Source organism: Carcharhinus amblyrhynchos, chromosome 7 (assembly GCF_965287045.1).
Source record: "Carcharhinus amblyrhynchos chromosome 7, sCarAmb.v2.hapA, whole genome shotgun sequence".
Classification (NCBI taxonomy): Eukaryota; Metazoa; Chordata; class Chondrichthyes; order Carcharhiniformes; family Carcharhinidae; genus Carcharhinus; species Carcharhinus amblyrhynchos.
This window is the reverse complement of record NC_137330.1, coordinates 42587490-42608592: the sequence shown is the minus strand read 5'-3', so window position 1 is coordinate 42608592 and position 21103 is coordinate 42587490. Positions and strand designations below refer to the sequence as shown.

General features: G+C 40.9%; 1 protein-coding gene across 4 annotated transcripts in view; it reads right to left on the bottom strand.

Annotated features, from left to right (window-relative positions):
- Positions 1 to 3262: 3262 nt before the first annotated feature.
- Positions 3263 to 21103, bottom strand: part of pla2g7 (phospholipase A2, group VII (platelet-activating factor acetylhydrolase, plasma)) — a 64452-nt gene continuing 46611 nt past the window's right edge. For all 4 annotated transcript variants that reach the window (XM_080192201.1, XM_080192198.1, XM_080192197.1 and 1 more), the window contains 6 exons: positions 16588 to 16765; positions 15268 to 15381; positions 12438 to 12529; positions 8747 to 8917; positions 4279 to 4427; positions 3263 to 3746 (listed from right to left, as the gene is read on the bottom strand). In XM_080192201.1, coding sequence (XP_080048327.1) covers positions 3634 to 3746; positions 4279 to 4427; positions 8747 to 8917; positions 12438 to 12529; positions 15268 to 15381; positions 16588 to 16765 — 817 coding nt within the window. In that variant the 3' untranslated portion in view covers positions 3263 to 3633. The remainder of the gene's footprint in view (positions 3747 to 4278; positions 4428 to 8746; positions 8918 to 12437; positions 12530 to 15267; positions 15382 to 16587; positions 16766 to 21103) is intronic.

The following is a 21103-nucleotide window of genomic DNA, read 5'->3' as shown; positions in this document are numbered from 1 at the left end:
GCCACAGTACAGAGACTGGATGTCTCTGAATGAACGGGTCCAGTAAGGCGAAGAGAAATAAAACACGGAGAGTATACAAAACATGACAGGCCGGATGGTCTGAGGTGTGTTTGCTTTAACACAAGGAATATGAATAACACAAGGAATAAGGACTGGCCACTTAGCAATCCAGGATTTAGATGCTTCAGGTGAGATGGGTGATGTTGTTTTACTAATTAAGAAGAATGTCACAGCTATACAGAGGGAGGACAATATGGCTAGGGTGAATGTTGGTCCTTTAGAGGATGAGAAAGGGGACCTAGTGGTAGGGGATGGGGATATGGCTAAGGTATTGAATAACTTTTTTGTTTCTGTCTTCACGGAGGAGGACGTGAATAATTTGCCGGGTGTTAGCGATGGAAAGGTGGTAGGACTGGAGGGTCTTAATGACATTACTGTTACTAGAAAGGTGGTGCTCGACAGACTGGAGGGGCTGATTGTGGACAAGTCCCCAGGACCGGATAGAATGCATCCGAGGGTTCTGAAAGAAATGGCGGAGGTTATAGTGGATGCCTTGGTGGTTATTTTCCAAACGTCGCTGGATTCCGGGGAAGTGCCGGATGATTGGAAAACGGCTAATGTTACGCCGTTGTTTAAGAAAGGTGCCAGGCAAAAGGCGGGGAATTATAGGCCGGTTAGTTTAACGTCTGTGGTAGGTAAAATGTTAGAATCTGTCATTAAGGAGGAAATTGCGAGGCATCTTGAAGGGAATTGCTTGATAGAGCAGACGCAGCACGGTTTCATTAAAGGGAAGTCGTGTCTGACAAATTTACTGGAGTTCTATGAGGATGTGTCTAGGGCGGTGGATAGAGGAGAGCCGGTGGATGTGGTCTTTCTAGATTTTCAGAAGGCGTTTGACAAAGTGCCTCACAAGAGGTTATTGCAGAAGGTCGAGGGACATGGAGTTGGGGGTAGGGTGTTAGCGTGGTTAGAGGATTGGTTGTCAAATAGGAGGCAGAGAGTGGGGGTCAACGGGTGCTATTCGGATTGGCGGATGGTGACTAGTGGAGTGCCCCAGGGGTCGGTGCTGGGGCCTCAGCTTTTTACCATTTATATAGATGATCTGGAGGAGGGAACCGAGTGTAGAGTGTCGAAATTTGCTGATGACACCAAGATTGGGGGAACAGCAAATTGTGCGGAGGGTGTGGAGAGTCTGCAGAAGGATCTAGATAGGCTGGGCGAATGGGCCAGGAAATGGCAAATGGAATTTAATGTTGGCAAGTGTGAAGTGGTCCACTATGGTAGGAAGGACTATTACTTACGGGGCGAAAAACTGCAGCAGGCGACGGTGCAGAGGGACCTCGGGGTCCTTGTGCATGAGTCGCAAAAACCCAGCTTGCAGGTGCAGCAGGTGGTCAGGAAGGCGAATGGGATGCTGGCCTTCATAGCGAAGGGGATTGAATATAAAAGTAGGGAGGTCTTGCTGCAGCTATATAGGGCATTGGTGAGGCCGCACCTGGAGTACTGTGTGCATTTTTGGGCGCCGCACCTGCGCAAAGATATTTTGGCCTTGGAGGGAGTGCAGAGGAGGTTTACTAGGCTGATACCGGAGTTGAGGGGGTTGAGCTATGAGGAGAGGCTGAATAAACTGGGCTTGTACTCGTTAGAGTTTAGAAGAATGAGAGGAGATCTCATTGAGACGTATAAGATGATGAATGGGATGGATAGGATAGAGGTGGAAAGACTCTTCCCGCTCAAAAAAGACAATAGGACTAGGGGGCACAGCCTCAAGATAAAGGGGGGGGCGGTTTAGAACGGAGTTGAGGAGGAACTTCTTCACTCAAAGGGTGGTGAATCTCTGGAATTCTCTGCCCGTTGAAGTGGTGGAGGCTGCCTCGCTAAATATTTTTAAGACGCGGGTTGATGGGTTTTTGATAGGAGAGGGGATTAAGGGTTATGGGGAGAGGGCGGGAAAGTGGATCTGAGCCACGACAGATCAGCCATGATCTTATTGAATGGCGGGGCAGGCTCGAAGGGCTGGATGGCCTACTCCTGCTCCTATTTCTTATGTTCTTAAGTAAGGCAGATGAACTTAAAGCTTGGATTATTACATGGAACTTTGATGTAGTAATTATGGAAACTTGAATGAAAGAAGAGCAGGACTGGCCACTTAGCAATCCAGGATTTAGATGCTTCAGGTGAGATGGGTGATGTTGTTTTACTAATTAAGAAGAATGTCACAGCTATACAGAGGGAGGACACCTTGGTGGGATCATGCAGTGAGGTCATATGGATAGAACTTAGGAACAGAAGTATTGCAATCACATTATTTGGGCTGTCCAGACTTCCCAAAAGTCAGTGTGAAGTGGAGGAACTGATATGTCACTAGATTATGGGAAGATATGAAAACAACAGGTTTGTTGTGATGGGCAATTTTAACTTCCCTACTATAGACTAGGATTCCTTTAGTGCCAGGGGCTTGGATGGGGCAGAGTTTGTTCAATATGTCCAAAAGTGCTTCTTAAGGCAATATGTAGATAGTCCAACTCAGGAAAGGGCTTTCTTAGAACTGGTTCTGGGAAATGAGCTTGATTGATGTCTCAGTGGAGGACCATTTTGAGAACAGTGATCACAATTCCATAAGTTTCAAGATACTTGTAGAAAAGATAAACGTAGTTGCAAAGTGAAAGTACTAAACTGGGGGAAGGCTAACTATGACAGTATTAGGTAGGAGCTAGGGAATGTAGACTGGGGATGTGGTTATTTGAGGGTAAATCCACATCTGATATGTGGGAGTCTTTTAAAAGTCAGGACAATTCAGGACAAATATGTCCCAGTAACAATGAAGGATAAAGATGGCAAGATTCGGGAACCCTGGATGACATTCACTTCAGTATTGTGCATACCTTGAGGAGGCACGATGAGTTCAGAAAAATTAGACTGAAGTTTGAAAAATAATTTGAACTCTTTTTAGAGTATCATCTTTGTCTCTATTAAACTGTTGTAGCATGCAAGGAAAATTTGCAACTTGTATGGCACTTCAGGAACAGGATTGCAATCTGTCTGGAGACACCTTTTGCAGTACTCAGAAGCAGATAATTTTGACATTGAAGGAATTCAGGAAAACTTGTGCAAAATAATCACTGATATTTTCAAAAAAAAAAACTTAACTTACATACTTAAACCAAAGTTCCAACCAAAGGTGAACTCACTATAACAGTAGGACTACTAAAGAAACACGCAAGATTGATCTATGCAGCATTTTAGGCTAAACAGTTGAGTATAATGTCCAAATGCTGAATGTATTATTTAATACCCTTAAAAGCTCAGGATAATACAGTTGACTTTTAAAAAGATACAACTATTCAGGTTACTCCAATTTGGAGCCCACTGTTTTATAATTTCAGAAAATTATGAAACCCATAACTTGAAAGTTGTAGTATTTATCCAAAAGACTGACGGATCTACATACAAGCAACAGAAATAGTTATGGAGGTAAATTGTATTATATGACTGATGACTTAATTTTTAAAAATTTGATTTGTAATAGGCTCAGAAAGCAAATGTTTTGTACAATGGCGAGTGTTCACTGCAGATAAATCTGTTCATACTAACATAATATTTATTTTACTGCAATATACTCAATGCTGACAGTCATTGATTAGGTTCAGAATTTGATAAAGGCAAATCAATATTTGTGCCTGGTATAATGTGTTCTCCTTTTCCATCAATAAGAGGGTCCCATTGATCAAAATCTTTCTCAAGACCTGGAAAGTAAAATTTGATATCTAAATTAATCCTAAAACAGTTGAAATATTTTCAAGTAAAATAGTGAATCTCCCTTTCTGTCACAGTGGGAAATATCTGTCCTATACTTGCAGCTGAAGGTTCACTGTTGGAATGCTGTTTTACCATGGACAGCATAGGAAACCTTTTCCAGAGGTGTTTCTCCTAATTTCTAAGGTACATACTCATTCCATGCAAACACAAAAATATGACAGAATTTAAAAGATGAATAAATCATTAAACATTTTGCATCTTTAAGAAAACTATTTCTGATAAAGTACTATTTTTAATATTTTTGAAACTACTAAAGTTCAATTTCACGCAAGACCAATCTACAATGACTACTCATCTGAAACTCAACATGTCCAGTGTCCTAGCATTGCATCAATTTGACCATCACTGTTGTATTGTTCTCCACTATGGATAATGACTACCTTTGTATTTCTAGAATCTGAAATTAGAAAGCTGTTTATAATTGAAATATGTAACTGATAATTCATACATTTTACTTACCCAAGTGTTTTTGCATGAATGCTAAAGAAGCTTTGTTGCTAATATCAATAGCTATATGTGGATCTATTGTTCCTTTCAATTGAAATAGCCGTCCAAGGAAACTGCCAGTCAAAAATGTGAAATCAGGGAAGCTCTGATGAACTGTTCCCCTATAAAGAACACAAGCATGAAGGCAAAAATCTCAAGGCAAGGAATAAATTTTGAACTTCAATTCCTCTGCAATTCACATACAAACTAAGGTACCTTTAAGAAAATAGCTACGTTCGCAAATCATTGGATAATGCTTACTAAGTTTGAGTTCAAAATGTATAAATATAAACAATATCTGTGCAAACTATTGTCTAAAATTGTACTTAATCAAATACGGTCATGCCAGTGACTTGAGATGGTGTGAGTTGAACATAAATACAGCCATTAATGAACATTAACCTTTATGAATATTCTACAACATATTGCAAACTACAAATAAATTCAGATTCAAATAAACAAGGAACATTATTGGTTTAAAAAAAAGCTATTTCTTCAAACTTTGATAAAGAAATTGAGGCACAATATGAAACTCATAATTGCATTTGGAAGATATCGTGGAGAAACCAGACTACAAATAGTGCATTTGCAGAGTAAATAATCATTCTAAAATGGACGACCTGGAGATGTTGATGTGATTTTTCTGTTACCTTAAAAATACCAGGTCATGTTTTGTAAAGCCACAGAGAATGCTATCATTGCTGTAAAATTTGGAAATGGCATTTTAGGTAACGGTGTTAATATAGTGACTGTAACTCTATGGGTCATGCAACAGTAAAAAATAACTGTACACATATTTTTCCCACTCCCCAGCCATTAAAGATTGGTTCACAAAATTGAGGCTAATGGAACAGGAGGGTCAACGTCAGCTTGGAATGAAAAAAGCTGGTTTAAGGAAAGATGTGGGTATGCTGGCGTTGGACTGGCGTAAACATAGTAAAAAGTCTGACAACACCAGGTTTTAGTCCAACCGATTTATTTGATAATAGACTCAAGCTTTCGAGGTTTCCCTCTTCGTCAGGTGAATGGAGAGTTCTGGCCTCAGACAGAGCATATAAAGCACAGACAGTTTAGAGATTACTGATTAGAATGCGAATCCTTACACCTAACCTGCTGTTCAAGACCTGAAGTGGCTGACGATGTGAGTGGAAGGAGCACTGATCACAGGTTACAGAGATGTGTATTGTCTCCAGACAGTACAGTAAGTGAGGTTTTGCAAACCCAGGCAAGTCACGGGGGTTACAGATAGTGCGACAAGAACCCAAGATCCCTGTTGAGACCGTCCTCATGGGTTCTTGTCGCACTATCTGTAATCCCCGTGACTTGCCTGGGTTTGCAAAACCTCACTTACTGTACTGTCTGGAGACAATACACATCTCTGTAACCTGTGATCAGTGCTCCTTCCACTCACATTGTCAGCCACTTCAGGTCTTGAACAGCAGGTTAGGTGTAAGGATTCGCATTCTAATCAGTAATCTCTAAACTGTCTGTGCTTTATATGCTCTGTCTGAGGCCAGAACTCTCCATTCACCTGACGAAGAGGGAAACCTTGAAAGCTTGTGAGTCTATTATCAAATAAATCGGTTGGACTAAAACCTGGTGTTGTCAGACTTTTTATTAAGGAAAGATAACAGTGAGCCATGGTAAATGAAATAAAAACAGAAAATGCAGGAAAAAGTCAGCATGTCTAGCAGTATCTGCAGAGAGAGAGAGAAACAAAGGGTAGAATGCTGTCCAAGCAGCCTTGTTGATTTCCTGCAGTGCATCTTCTTGAAGGATGTGAATAATGCTGCTAGTATGCATTGGTTATGCAGAGAGTGAAGATTAGTGGAAGGGGTACAATTAAGTGGGCTCTGTCCTTGAAGGTGTCAAGCTGAGCTACACCCATCCAGGCAAGTGCAGAGTGTTCCATCACACACCTGACTTCTGCATTGTAGACTGTGGACAGGTTTCTGGGAGTCAGGAGGTGGGTTAAGAACCTCTAATGTGCTCTTGTAATCACAATATTTATATGGTTAGTTCAGTTCAGTTCAGTTTCTAGTCAAGGGCAACCTCCAGGATGTTGATAGTGAGGAATTCAGCAATGATAGTGCCATTAAATGTCAAGGGGTGGTGGTTAGATTCTCTCTTGTTGGAAACATTTATTGCCTGGCACTTGTGTGCCATAAATATTACTTGTCAGCCCAAGCCTGGATATTGTCCAGGTCTTGCTGCATTTGGACATGGATTGCTTCAGTACCTGAGGAGTCGTGACTGGTGTTGAACATTGTGCAGTCATCAGCGAACATCCCCACTTCTGACCATATGATGGAAGGAAGGTCAATGATGAAGCAGCTGAAGACGGTTGGGCCTAGGACACTATCCAGAGGAACTCCTGTAGTGATGACCTGGAGCTGAGATGACTAATCAATCATCTTACTTTGTGGTAGGGATGACTCCAATTTTGTTTTATAATGCTTCAGTGAAGTACCTTGAGATGTTTTATTATATTAAAGTGCATTATAAACAGAAGCTGTTTTTCTCAGTAATAGTTTCAACGTTTCGTTGAAAAAGACAGCACCCCATTGCTTAAATTCTATCCTAAAGGTTCATCTCCAATTATGTCATGATCTTTACATTATGATTAAGGGTACAGCAATCAGCATTCAACATCTTTATAGAAAAAAGTCAGCTAGCAGCTTGTGATATTGATACATGCACTGTTTAAAATAGAAATCTGGAAGTTATTGTTCTAGTTGCCCCAGTCCTTCACATAGCTTTGCTATACTGATGCTGATTAGACTCGGCATTCAAACACGAAGGATATGAATTTGGATAAGCATGCCCAAGTTAGAACTTGTCCATTAAAGTGTAAGTGGTCTTTTAATCTAATAAGTCTTGATGACTGACAACCTCACTGGCACCGCAAGTTGACTTTTACAGGTGTGCAATCTCATTGCATCAAATTTTAGATTATATTTTACAACTTTGTCTAATTGCTCTCAATTCCATTCTTCTTTCTCTATTTTGCTTTCTGTGTGCAATTTTATAAATTAAATATTATAATTTGCATTTCCTGGTTTAGATTCTGCACTTCTCACTGAGGATTCTTTAATTTGCTGGGTTGAGGAGTCACACTGATACTTGTCTGAATCCTGTTACAGGACACACTATTTCAGCTGCCTGATGACCGTAAGTTACTGGCTCAAACATCCACAAAAAGTAATTGGGCAAGTGTATATCTAATGAACGGTGAGCATCATTTATTTGCCATTGACTGCAAAGGGGCCTGTGCATTCATTTTGATTTGATTTATCATTGTCACATATATTAAAGTACACTGAAATATGTTGTTTCTTGCATGCTATACAAAGCATACCGTTCAGAGAGAAGGAAAGGAGAGAGTGTAGAATGTAGTGTTACAGTCATAGCTGGGGTGTAGAGAAAGATCACCTCAGTGCGAGGTAGGTCCATTCAAAAGTCTGATGGCAGCAGGGAAGAAGCTGTTCTTGAGTCGATTGGTACGTGACTTCAGACTTTTGAATCTTTTTCCCAACAGAGAACGTCAGGGGTACGTGGGATCTTCAGTTATGCTGGCAGCTTTTCCGAGGCAGTGGGAAGTGTAGAATGGGTGGGAGGCTGATATGCGTGATGGACTGGGCTACGCTACATTTATGACTTTTTGTAGTTTCTTGCAGGAGCCATACCAAGCTGTGATACAACCAGAAAGAATGCTTTCTGTGGTGCATCTGTAAAAGTTGGTGAGTGTCGTAGCTGACATGCCAAATTTCCTTCGTCTTCTGAGAAAGTAGAGGCATTGGTGGGCTTAACTACAGTGTCGGCATGGGAGAACCAGGACAGGTTGTTAGTGATCTGGACACCTAAAAGCTTGACGTTCACATTCTTGGAGTGGGACTTGCTCCCATGATCTTCTGAAGACCATTAAAAGCCAGTCTAAACCTTCTATTGTTGAACCCGGAATCCATGATTTGTGATGTGATGAGGGGGAGAAATAAACACTCTAGGTAAAGGGAACTGGGAATTCCTTGTTGTCTGTTTGGGATTAATTCTCGTTATTCAACGTCTTATCTGGAACATCTGCATAGCAAAGATGTAGATTTCACAAAGAGGCCACAATTGCTGCTCAAGTTTTTAAAATTACAATAATGAAGGGAGTTAAATTAGAATATTACAACATTGTTAAATTAGGTTTTAGTAATCTGCATCACAGTTCAATCAAGTCCATTCTTGCCAATATTTTGCCAACATGTTCAGGATTCCGGCTAGTTAGCAAAAATTGATTTTAGTCTTAAAGACTAGGAAATTTTAGGACTTTTTTTAATCATCCAAAATCTTCCAAAACAATTATGAGCATTGTTCTTGATCTAGCAGATGCTATTGAACTGGATAATTTGATTCACTGATTTGTTTTAGGTTGATCTTTACTTGCACTTTTACTCACATGATTGTAATCATCTTTCGTGGTATTGTGTTTGAATCCAACTTTTTCATTTTAAGGATATTTGTAACCCATTGGAATTTTTCTGAGTTGATGAAGAGTATTGGCTTCTGTACCTTTGTGTATATGTCATCCTCCAGCGGGAACATCCATGCATCAAGTACCACTCCACATCTATGTATAAGAACAAATATAGTACAGAATAATTAATGATCCTTACATATAGTATTATTAACATATTCAGCAGATGCTCGCCCAGCCACAGGCAAATTAATAGATCTGTTTGACACTTGGGATGGGATTCTCCCAAAAAGAAATTCTAAGTGTCATATTTGCATAAAAACTGGAGTAAATCCTGCTTGTTTCTGTGTGCAGTTTTGGTCGCCGTACTTGCGCAGGGATGTTTTGGCCTTGGAGGGAATGCAGAGGAGGTTTACTAGGCTGATACCGGAGTTGAGGGGGTTGAGCTATGAGGAGAGGCTGAATAAACTAGGCTTGTACTCGTTAGAGTTTAGAAGAATGAGGGGAGATCTCATTGAGACATATAAGATGATGAATGGGATGGATAGGATAGAGGTGGAGAGACTCTTCCCGCTCAGAAAGGACAGTAGGACTAGGGGGCACAGCCTCAAGATAAAGGGCGGGACAGTTTAGAACAGAGTTGAGGAGGAACTTCTTCACTCAAAGGGTGGTGAATCTCTGGAATTCTCTGCCCGTTGAGGTGGTGAAGGCTGCCTCGCTAAATATTTTTAAGACGCGGGTTGATGGGTTTTTGATAAGCGAGGGGATTAAGGGTTATGGGGAGAGGGCGGGAATGTGGAACTAAGCCACGACAGATCAGCCATGATCTTACTGAATGGCGGGGCAGGCTCGAAGGCCTACTCCTATTTCTTATGTTCTTACGTTTCTTCAGTGGGACACACACACTGCACCGCAGAGTGCACTAGCATGAATAACATGAAAAATCAGGGAATTGAGCCTATTCCCATCGAAGAGGCCAGCAGCAAAGCTGAATGGGCCACTGTGCATGCACCGAACTGTCAGAGCAGAGATTGGTGCATGCGCAGTAGCCCCATATTGCTGACTTTCTGATCGCTGGCCAGCACAGCAACCTTTCCCCCCTCCCCCCACTGCCAGTCCTAATTCCCCCACTACCCCTGCTGCCAGTCCCAATCTCCTTCCCATCCCAACCTCCTTCCTCACCACTGATATAAAATGTTTAGATCAAATTAGAAAGAGGGAGAACTTCTCCAGCAAAACAGGCAGAACCAAATTACTCCTTCCAGTTACAAATACATTAAAACATGACATTTAATAAGACCTTTCATTGACGACAATTTACCGATGACTAAGAATAAGCCCTTTTGAAAGTAACTTGTGACATTTAATTTCACCAGAGTCATCTCCTTCTCACAGATGGTTTCAGGAATGGAACTTTATACCACAGTTGACCATCCTGCATTGTGCACTATGGAAACATTTCCATGTGGCCTGAACATTTGGTGCATGTCATTGGCTTGAAAGGGTTACCCCTTCCAAAATCTTGCTGCTGTTCGCACTGGTGGGATCTTAAGGTCCCATCAACGGTGCGCCCCAGCCATGGATTTTCTGGTGGAAAGGGATGCATTAAACGGGAAACCTTGTTGACAACAGCAGGGTTGTAAGCTCCCACTGAGTGGCGCACCGCCTCCCACTGCTGTGAAACACGCCATGAAGGGGGAGAAAAATCTTTCTCCCTACTTGCTTCTCATCACAGATGTTACCAAACTTGCTCAGCTTTTCCTGCATTTTGTGTTTTATTTAAGATATCCAGCATTTGCAATATTTTGATTTTTGTAAGCTTCTGATTCATATATTATTTACAGATTGTTTGAGAAGGGTGGGGGGGGTGTGCACGGAGAGGAGGAACTGCTGACCCTGCTCTGACTTAAAAATTGGTTGGAAACCAACCAACGTAGAAATGCTCCGTCTAGCAGCAATAACAGACAGGGAGTGACAGCAACTAGGAACTGGGTAAGTGTGTAATAGCTAAGATCAAATGTCAGATCAAGCCCAGAATAGGGTGCAATGTCTTTCCTTGTCAGCTTGGACCTTGTTTGTCTCTCTTATGGGGACTGTGAATTGGATTCAATTTGATTTTGGTTTTTGAAGGAAGCAAGGAGATGGATTCAGGTTTACACTGATCTCTCTGTGCACTAACTTTGAGAATGAAGTTAAAAGTTTTACTAAGTGTTGGACTTGCACCTATCATTGCAAGGAAATCTAATTCTCAGGTGCTGCCAGCCAATCTGATTGGGACTGCAAGAGCTCCTGGCCATAGTTCAGGAATGGCTCCTGCCAGGACTGCAAGGCTCAGGATGAAGGCCCCAATCCGTACCAGATTCAGGCAAGTCAACGTATTGGGTGGGGAGGGATCAGCCACCTTAGGGGAAGGAGTGGTGGTGTGTTTTGCAATGCAGGCAAGGAGGAAGAAAGGGGGTTACTGTCTTTAGGATTGACCCATTTCCCAACGTTTTAAACTTTTTTGAAAGAACAGGCTTCCCACTGCTGCCTGCCTGTCAATGCCAACCATGTCATGGCATGAGCAGTGTATTATTGAGGTCAATTGCCAGGTTAATAAGCTCAAGTGACCTTTAATAATTTGTTTACATATGGCGGGTGCATTGCTAATTTCGGCTTCCAACAGGATTATGGAGTACGTCAGGGTGGGCAAGATGATCTTGGGCTCACCACTCTTTGTAATTAAATGCCAACCTTCCCCACTCAACCCCCCCCCGCATCCCAACTGCTGAAAACATGCCCCATGAGAGCCTGTAAAATCCAGCTCAATAAAGCAAAAAGTAGAACTTTTATTTTTTTCTTAAATAATGAAATGATAACTTGAGAAAGGTTTATCCTATATTGTCAATATGGTTTGGCCACAAAAACTTAAATTATACTTTTGGAGTGATATGAATATATTATGCAAGTAAATTCATCGGATAAACATTGTGACTTGTGGAAAATCAGGCTGGAAAAGACTGTAATTTTTAAGCATTAGTGCAGTTTGAATAGATTAGCTGGAATTCTCTGGCCGTTCATGCCCTGCCTCAGCTGCAAGCAAGAGCAGAGCATTTGGTGCTCAGCCAAATCTCCATTCAGCGCAACAGGATCAGAGAGTGCCACTGGCATCAACAGCCAGAGAATTTCAGCCATTATGTCCTATACGCACAAGCTCATGAGTTATTTAAAATAAAAATCAGAAAATGCTGGAAAAGTTTCGATGAAAGGTTATCAACCTGAGCTCAGTTACTCTCTCTACAGTTACTGCCTGACTCAGAGTATTTCGAGCATTTTCTGTTTCTGTTTTCAGTTCAGATTTCCAGCATGTGCAGTATTTTGCTTTTGACCCGTGAGTTGTGGTCAGTTTTGCACCGAGATATTTATATCACACAACTAATAATCTCCATCTACACACTTCAACTAATTACATACTTCAACCAATTTTTAAGTATTTTATAATGAAGTTATATACTTGACATTTAGCAATGTTATTGAGACAATGAGATAATGAAATATAGCTTAAAACACATTTATTGAAGTCTAAATGACCTTAATTAGAATATTGTAGGAAAACCTTGTCACCTTATAATACTTAAGACCTTTTCTACCAATAAATTTCACTTCATTTTGTACCAGATTTAATGTAACTTACCCAAACTGAAGCTCTTTACTGAGTGAATCAATAACTGTAGCTCCACCAAATGAGTGGCCCATAATAGCTACTTTATGCAGATTGAGAGAATCCTACAAAAAAAGTCGTTTATTAAAGCTCAAAAAATACTATTATGATTTTAAAATATGCAATAGCATTGTCTTGGAGGTATCAGTGCATTTCCTTTAAGGTGTTTATTGTTTTCTAGATGAAAAACACTTGAGTTACCAGAGTTATACAACATCTAACTACAGCTGTTTTTCCAGCTAGTTCATGGTCATGGCCTTAATTGTTTCAACGGAACAGTAAAATCACACTCCCTCAGTGTTATTACAGGAACACCCTAATCGAAAGGAACGTCTGGGATCTGATGAGTCTTTATGCAGCCCTTAAAATTCAGTCAAGGTTTTTGCATCATTTGCTATTCATAATACAGGGGAGTACACGGAACAAAAGTACCTTTTTTATATTACTTCCCATTCACAGTTACCATTCATGTTTATAGTACTAGCCTACATTCACTACAAGTACAGCTATTTAAAAAGCATGTGCAATTTCTGATGTTGGTTTATTGCCAATATGAGTCAGGGCTTGATTGTTTTGAAAACTTACAAGGTGCTACTTGCTAGAACAGATGGTTTACCTAGAACTTAGATCCCTACAGTGCAGAAACAGGCCCTTCAGCCCATCGAGTCTGCACCGACCACAATCCCACCCAGGCCCTATCCCTACACATTTACCCGCCAATTCCTCTAACCTACACATCCCAGGACACTAAGGGGCAATTTTTTTTAGCATGGCCAATCAACCTAACCCGCACATCTTTGGACTTACGTGAACTTCAAATTTATTAATAATTAAAGACACAAACTGTGAAACTTTGGCTGCAAAGTAAACCACTGCTAGGCGTCATGAATATGAAAACACATTATTCAGTGGTCTACTGATAATCATTGTATGTCTTCCATGAAAAACTTTCAATACTTTCCAGTTTAATACCAATCCTTGAATGCTCCTTCTGTTTATCAAAGTTATTTGTGAATGTGGATGTGCCAGATCTAATGTGGAGACTCTTGAAGAAGCATGTCCAACATTTGAGCTATGTGTGGAAAAAGCTCACAGAATTAGCAACTTGAATGTGCACAAGAAAGAGGGTATGAGAGAATTTGTGCAAAAATATGAAATGCCGGTGAAAATAATAGAATGATAAATGTAAAACACCAGGCAGGAGGAGACTGCAGTTTGTCAAGGAGCCTGGACAAAATAAAGATTAAAGAATTGAATAAAAGGGAATTGATAAGAATTCAGCTTCTCCAAATGGTTTTTGATATGTGAATTGGCTTAGCAGCAGGTTAAATAGACATTAACAAAGGAAATAGATAGTTACGTAAGTGAAGTAGAGAACAGCAGAGTATAAAATTGTAGGTGTTAGAACTACAAAAGGTGGGAATTCAATGTGGAGACATCAGAATGCACATTGTACTTGCCTGCTAAAAGCATGACATCTGAGGTGAGCTATTTGGATAGGATAAGATCAAAGTGGAGAAAAGATATATCAGGATTAGTTCTGTAGTGCAGAGAGAAGCACCTCTGAGCAACTAAGATCATAGCCACCACCAGCTGGAAACAGAAGATTTCCCAAAAGCAGGTTTCTAGGCTGAGAAGTTGTTATTTGGAAAACCTCAAAGATTTTACCAGAAGAAGGCTTCCTAAAATAAAATATAAATTGTGTGTGATAACTGTGCTAGATTTGACTCAAAGTTTTACTTAATGGGATATTTGTTTTAGGTGAATGTGATATTTTTCTCACTGGAGTTTAGGAACACAGATGTTTAATTCAAGTTTACTGTCTGTACAGCCATTACTGTAGTTAAGTGTATTTTGTATTGTGGCCTTTCTTGCTGTGCGTTTTACAGATGAATAAACATTCTTTTCTATGAATGATTACAAGAAGACTGGATATTTCTTCACTGGTTTGCATATCTTTTCTCACATTATACCAAATTGTAATAAAGAATTACCAACTGGTGCTCTAAGTTATCCTTCTGGGTTTTGAGATACCTTCACATCTAATATCAGCAAAGTTCTTAACAAGTACAATTGTTTGGTGTTACAACTTATAGGATGTTATTAGTAAGTTTAAAAAGAAAAACACTGAAAATTTTGAGCAGAACAGTTTTAAATCTGCCCGTGCCAAGTATTTTCAAAAACTCCAATCACGGAACACATAGTGTTCTGGCCAAGAGGAAATGTACGTGTTTGCTCCCTAATGCATATAATGACCAAAAGCAGAAACTATAAAAATCATCAGATGTGCGTACTGCTGGCAAGGCTAGATGTTATTTTTTATTCCTGATTGCCCTGAGACATTACAAAAAAGGATATAGCTGTTTCCTTTAGTGCTTTTATCAGAAAAGGCTGGAAAACTGCATCTTTCTCCGGAAAACAGCAAATCGAGTTAGGACCTAATAGACGTCCTTAAAATTTTGAAGGTGTTTGACAAGATAGATGCAGAGAAGATGTTTCCACTTATGTGGGAGAATAAAACTAGGAAGTGTAAATAAGATAGTCACCAATAAATCCATTAAGGAACTCAGGAAAAACCTTTACTCAGAGAGGTGAGAATGTGCAACTTGTTACTATACAGGACAGGACACATAGTGCTGACTGGCAGAGGACAGCAAGTTTCCTTTCCTAAGAGGACAGTAAACCAAGCAAGTCTGTAAGCAGGTTTGTCTCTCAGTTACAGTGGAAAAAAATTTAAATTGCCACAGCAAGATTTGACCATGTGTTCTCCCTGTGAATAAACAATGCTAAAATATGTTCATACCTTCATTTTAGTGAAATCAAATGTTAGTGGAAATACATTGTGGATTGGCTTTCCCATGTTTATATGAGTGAGCAGTTTCAAGGCCCTGATGCACTCTTCTGCTCTCTGATGTACCTGCAAATTATGAACAACAAACTAACTGAGAACAATGGCTACTTCGAAATGGCTTCAGAAAAATAAACATTATCAAATAATACTTTTCAACATATAGAAAATCCTGCCAAGTCTTGGTGCAGTGATTAACTTATCTGAATAGTTTTAGGTACTGAAATAATTAAAGATATTGGGGGGGATTCCCCACCCCGCTACGCTAATCTTTTAGCACAGCCGGCCAAGAGATTCAAGCAGTACCCAATGCGTGGAATCTGCACTGGGCATCCTGCCATGATAGCATCTCCAGCACTGGATTTCCAGTGGCATCACATCTGCGTCGGAAATTGGCAGGGAGCTGCGTAAATTATTTAAATGTTAATTTAAATATGGTTACCAGACTTTCACCTTCCCCCCACCAACAATATTTTACTCCAGCAGGGTTTACAGTAGCTCTCCATTTTCAGAGAGCTGGCTGCCTGACCCTGCTTGAATGAAGGGGATCAATCGGGGGGCCCCCCAGCATGTCTCCTGAGCATTGGTATCTTGGTACTGCCAGCCTGTGCCCCTGGCACTGCCCATTGGGCATAGGGCTGTGCCAAGGGGCAGGGCCCCTCTGCAATCAGGCTGAGCGACAGAGGGAAAAAGGCCAGCAATTGGGGCTGCGGGGGTGCGCACTGTCAGGGTGGGGGAATCAAGGCTGGGACTGAGCAGGCATGGGAAGGGCCAACAATTGGGCTGTGGTGGTGGCGGGGGGAGGGGGGGTGTGCACAAGATTGGTGATGTGGGGGTCACAGGCTGGCCTACGAATGAGCTGGCCAGCAATCTGGAGGCCGGCAGACATGGGCCACTCCACATGCGCTGATCTTGGCGCTGACAGATCAGCAGATACGCAGTGGCCTGCTCAGCACTATGCTGCCAGTCTCTCCAGTGGGGAAAGGTTCCTCTCACTGAATTTCAGCATGCTTCACACTGGGCACTCAGCAGTGCATAGAGTGTGGGAGACTCTTTTTGAAACTCCCGCTGAAAAAAAAAGCGCGATTTACTCCAGTTTTCACACAAATTCAACACTTAGAATTTTTTTGGGAGAATACTGGCTGTTAAAAGAAATTTAATACTTTGTCACTGAATAATTAAATAGTTAAATGGAATTGGTTAAAACTATTAATGGAGGCAATCACAACAGAAATAATTTACCCAGTGAGTAGGAACAATTTCATTCTGCCTTACCTGGACATTCCGTAATGGGAATTCTTCTTCTCCTGCTTTAAGTGGTTTGTAGTAAAGCCATTTCTGCTGCAACTGATCTAAAGGAAGTGCTGGGATAGTGACTGAGGTAGATTCTCCTGCTTCATTGACTGTTTTAGATTTCTCTTCAAAGTAGTAAGTTGCTGAAGCTGATCCATCCCTGAAAGTGAACAAGGTAATTTTTGTTTCAGAAATTTTATTTAAAAAAAAAAAATCAGAATTCATATAATCAAAAATTCAATTTGAATCAGTAGATGGAAAGCTCAGCCATCATCTTATTGAATGGTGGAGCAGGCTTGAAGAGTTACATGGCCTTATCCTGCTTCCAATTCTTTTTCAGCACAAGTAATCCTAGTGTTTCAGAAACTTAATTAAATGATGTCTCAGCTTTTCACAGTCACTTTCACATAGACTATTGTACTGCATAATAAGATTCCAATCTCATGGTGAATATTAGCATTTGTTGACACTTTTCTATTAGAGTTCAGGATTGAAAAGGGGAAAAGTTGCACATTAATATTTATAGTTGATGGACTGATGGATATTAGAAATGTAAAATAATGTTTTACAAGGACAATTTGAAACATTCAGATAGCTGTCTGCAGACAGCTTGCTCCTGTAATACTGGCAAGTAAAGAAATACTATTCCAATTTGAAGTTTTTTTCCCCCCCATAAGCTTTTCCACTGAAATCAAATGCATTTTATCAAATTGCTGGATTTACCCCACAAATCCAAATTAGTCTCCCTGCAGTCATTAAGGGTATGTCATAAGTATCTTGTGAATGATTTATCAGCCTGACACAAAACACAACTTTACAGCACAAGAAGAGAACAATGTAACTGGAATCTCACTCTCTGAGGTTGTAAGTAATTCCTAGTGGTTTTCTAAATTTTTTTTTATCCGCCTTGGCAGTATTTTTGTGTTAATCTTGTCATCCATATTCTGCATAATGTTTGATGGCAATATTTTCAGGATGTTCATCTGTTTCGACTCTTTGATTTCATTCATAAAATAACTTTGGGACAAACAAGAATGGCCCAAATTATCACTCTGATGGAGGAGGTTCTTGGTCATGTCAAAAATCCCAGAAATGGCTGAAAATTCGGAAATTCTATACTTGCATCCAATCATGGCATTTCCTGTTTTCATATGGGGCGGGGGGGCTGCTGGAGTAAGACTGGGGTTCACAGCTGATTGATTTACAAAAGCAGCTGCCTCCAATGAAATGTGATTTTGGTAGGCCAGACATGTGAACCTCAAAATGTGCAGGTAACAACTGGTTTGAACGTGATAGATTCTTTTGAATATCCAGAATACTCCTTTGGACAGGCAAAGTAACCTTTGGATATGGTCCCCCAACACCTTGTGGGAGAGGTAAGGCACCTTTTGGAAGAGTTAAAAGGTAAACAGTTTGTGTAAAAAGTGCATAAATGTTTTGGAAATGTCAAAACTGTCAAAGAGTTCTGAGTGAATTGGCATAGAAGGGGCAAGAACAAAGGGTAGTTTGAAGGGCATAGGTTAGTATCAGGACTATGAGGAGCCACTGAGAGAGTGGGTGGGGTAGTGAGGTGAGAGGACTGTTTGTCTTTTTTTATTCATTCAAAGGACAGCAATTTCTCTTTCTATATCTAATTAGACTCTAATTCACCCTTTCTTTTCTCCAATGTTTGCTCTGTTTCTTTCTCTATCTTTAAAATTCGTTAAGGCACTGTCCACAACGTTCAATAGACTTCAGCTGTGATGTTGACATTTTAGTGCCATTATCGGTTCACAATTTGCGACGGAAACATATGTTACCTGAAGGGTAAAAAAATCAAGATCAAATTGTTTGTGAAAGATGTGCCACTCCAGCAATTTTTGGGCTATCATCAAAGCTAATAAAGTTATAATATCAAATCTCTTAGGGAACATAGACATAGGACCACAAAACACTACTGTGGTCTATATGGCTCAACCCAGCATAAAATGCTAATTGCAACACCAAAGAACAAAGAAAATTACAGCATAGGAACAGGCACTTCAGCCCCCTCATGCTGCCCGACTTAACTAAAACCCCCTACCCTTCTGGGGACCATATCCCCCTAGTCCCATCCTATTCATGTACTTGTCAAGACACCCCTTAAAAGTCACTACCGTATCTGCTTCCACTACCTTTCTTGGCAATGAGTTCTAGGCACCCACTACTCTGTGAAAAGTCTCCTTATACATCTCCTTTAAACCTTGCCCCTTGTACCTTAAACCTATGCCCTCTAGTAACTGACTCTTCCACCCTGGGAAAAATCTTCTGACTATCCACTCAGTCCATGCTTCTCATAATCTTGTAGGCTTCTATTAGGCCTCCCCTCAACCTCCATCACTCCAGTGAGAACAAATCAAGTTTCTCCAATCTCTCCTCATAGCTAATGCCCTCCATACCAGGCAACATCCTGGTAAATTTTTTCTGTACCCTCTCCAAAGTCTCCAAATCCTTCTGGTAGTGTGGCGACCAGAGTTGAACACTATATTCCAAGTGTGACCTAACTAAGGTTCTATAAACCTGCAACATGACTTGCCAATTTTTAAACTCAATACCCCAGCTGATGAAGGCAAGCATGCTGTATGCCTTCTTGACTACCTTCACCTGCATTGCCATCTTCAGTGACCTGTTTACCTATACACCCAGATTCCTTTGCCTATCAATACTCTTAAGGGTTCTGCCATTTACTATATATTTCCTATCTGTATTAGACCTTCTAAAATGCATTACCTCATATTTGTCATATCCTGCTGTATCCTCTGATGGTCCTCATCGCTATCCACAAATCCACCAACCTTTGTGTTATCCGAAAACTTGCTAATCAATCCAGTTACATTTTCTTCCAAATCATTTATATATATATATTACAAACAGCAAAGATCCCTACACTGATCTGAGGAATACCACTTGTCACAGCCCTCCATTCAGAAACACACCCTTCCACTGCTATCCTCTGTACTCTTTGACCGAGCCAGTTTTGTATCCACCTTGCTAACTCACCTCTGAACCCATGCGACTTCACCTTCTGCACCAGTCTGCCCTGAGGGACCTTGTCAAAGGCCTTACTGAAGTCCATGTAGACAACATGCACTGCCCTGCCCTCATCAATCATCTTCGTCACTTGCTCGAAATACTTGATCAAGTTCGTGACACACGACCTCCCCTTCACAAACCATGTCGCCTTTCACTAATACGTCCACTTATTTCCAAGTGGAAATAAATCCTGTCTCGAAGAATCCGCTCCAATAATTTCCCTACCACTGATGTAAGGCTCACCGGCCTGTAATTACCTGGATTATTCTTGCTACCCTTCTTAAACAAAAGGAACAACATTGGCTATTCTCCAATCCTCTGGAACCTCCCCTGTAGCCAGTGAGGATACAAAGATTTCTCTCAAGGCCCCAGCAATTTCCTCCCTTGCCTCTCTCAGTATTTTGAGGTATATCCCATCAGGCCCTGGGGACTTGTCTACCTTAATGTTTCTTAAGAACCCCAATACCTCTTCCTCTTTGAATCTGAACATGACTCAAACTATCTACACATCCTTTCCCAGACTCATCATCCACCAAGTCCTTCTCTTTGGAGAATACTGACACAAAGTACTCATTTAATACCTTGCCCATTTTCTCTGGCTCCGCGCATAGATTCACTCCCTTGTCGTTGAGTGGGCCAACCCTCTCCCTGGTTTGGGATTTTCCTTAATCCTGCTGGCCAAAGCTTTTTCATGACTCCTTTTAGCCCTTCTTACTCCTTGCTCAAGTTTCTTTCTACTTTCCTTGTATTCCACACTTGCTTTGTGTGTTCCCAGCCTCCTAGCTTTGACAAATGCTTCCTTTTTCCTCTTTGACTAGGCTCACCATATCTCTTGTTATCCAAGATTCCCAAAACTTGCTATACTTATCCTTCATCCTTACAGGGATGTGCTAGTCCTGAATCCCTATCAACTTACACTTGAAAGCTTCCCAAATGCCAGATGTTGATTTGCCCTCAAACATTTGCCCCCACTCTACATTCTTCAGTTGCTGCCTAATATTGTTATTAGCCTCCCCCCAGTTTAGCACCTTAATTTGAGGACTACACTTATCTTTATCCATCAGTATCTTTAAGCTTACTGAATTGTGGTCACTGTTCCCAAACTGAATCATCCACCACCTGGCAGGGCTCAATCCCCAATACTAGGTCCAGTATGGCCCCTTCCCTAATTGGACTATCTATATACTGTTTCAGGAAGCCCTCTTGGATGCTCCTTACAAACTCCGCCCCATCCATGCCCCTAGCACTAAGTGAGTCCCAGTCAATATAGGGGAAATTAAAATCTCCCACCACAACAATCCTGTTACTTTTACACCTTGCCAAAATCTGCCTACATATCTGTTCCTCAATCTCCCGCTGGCTGGCTGGGTGGCCTCTAGTAAACCCCCAACATTGTGACTATATCTTTCCTATTCCTGAGCTCTACCCATATTGCCTTGTTGTACGA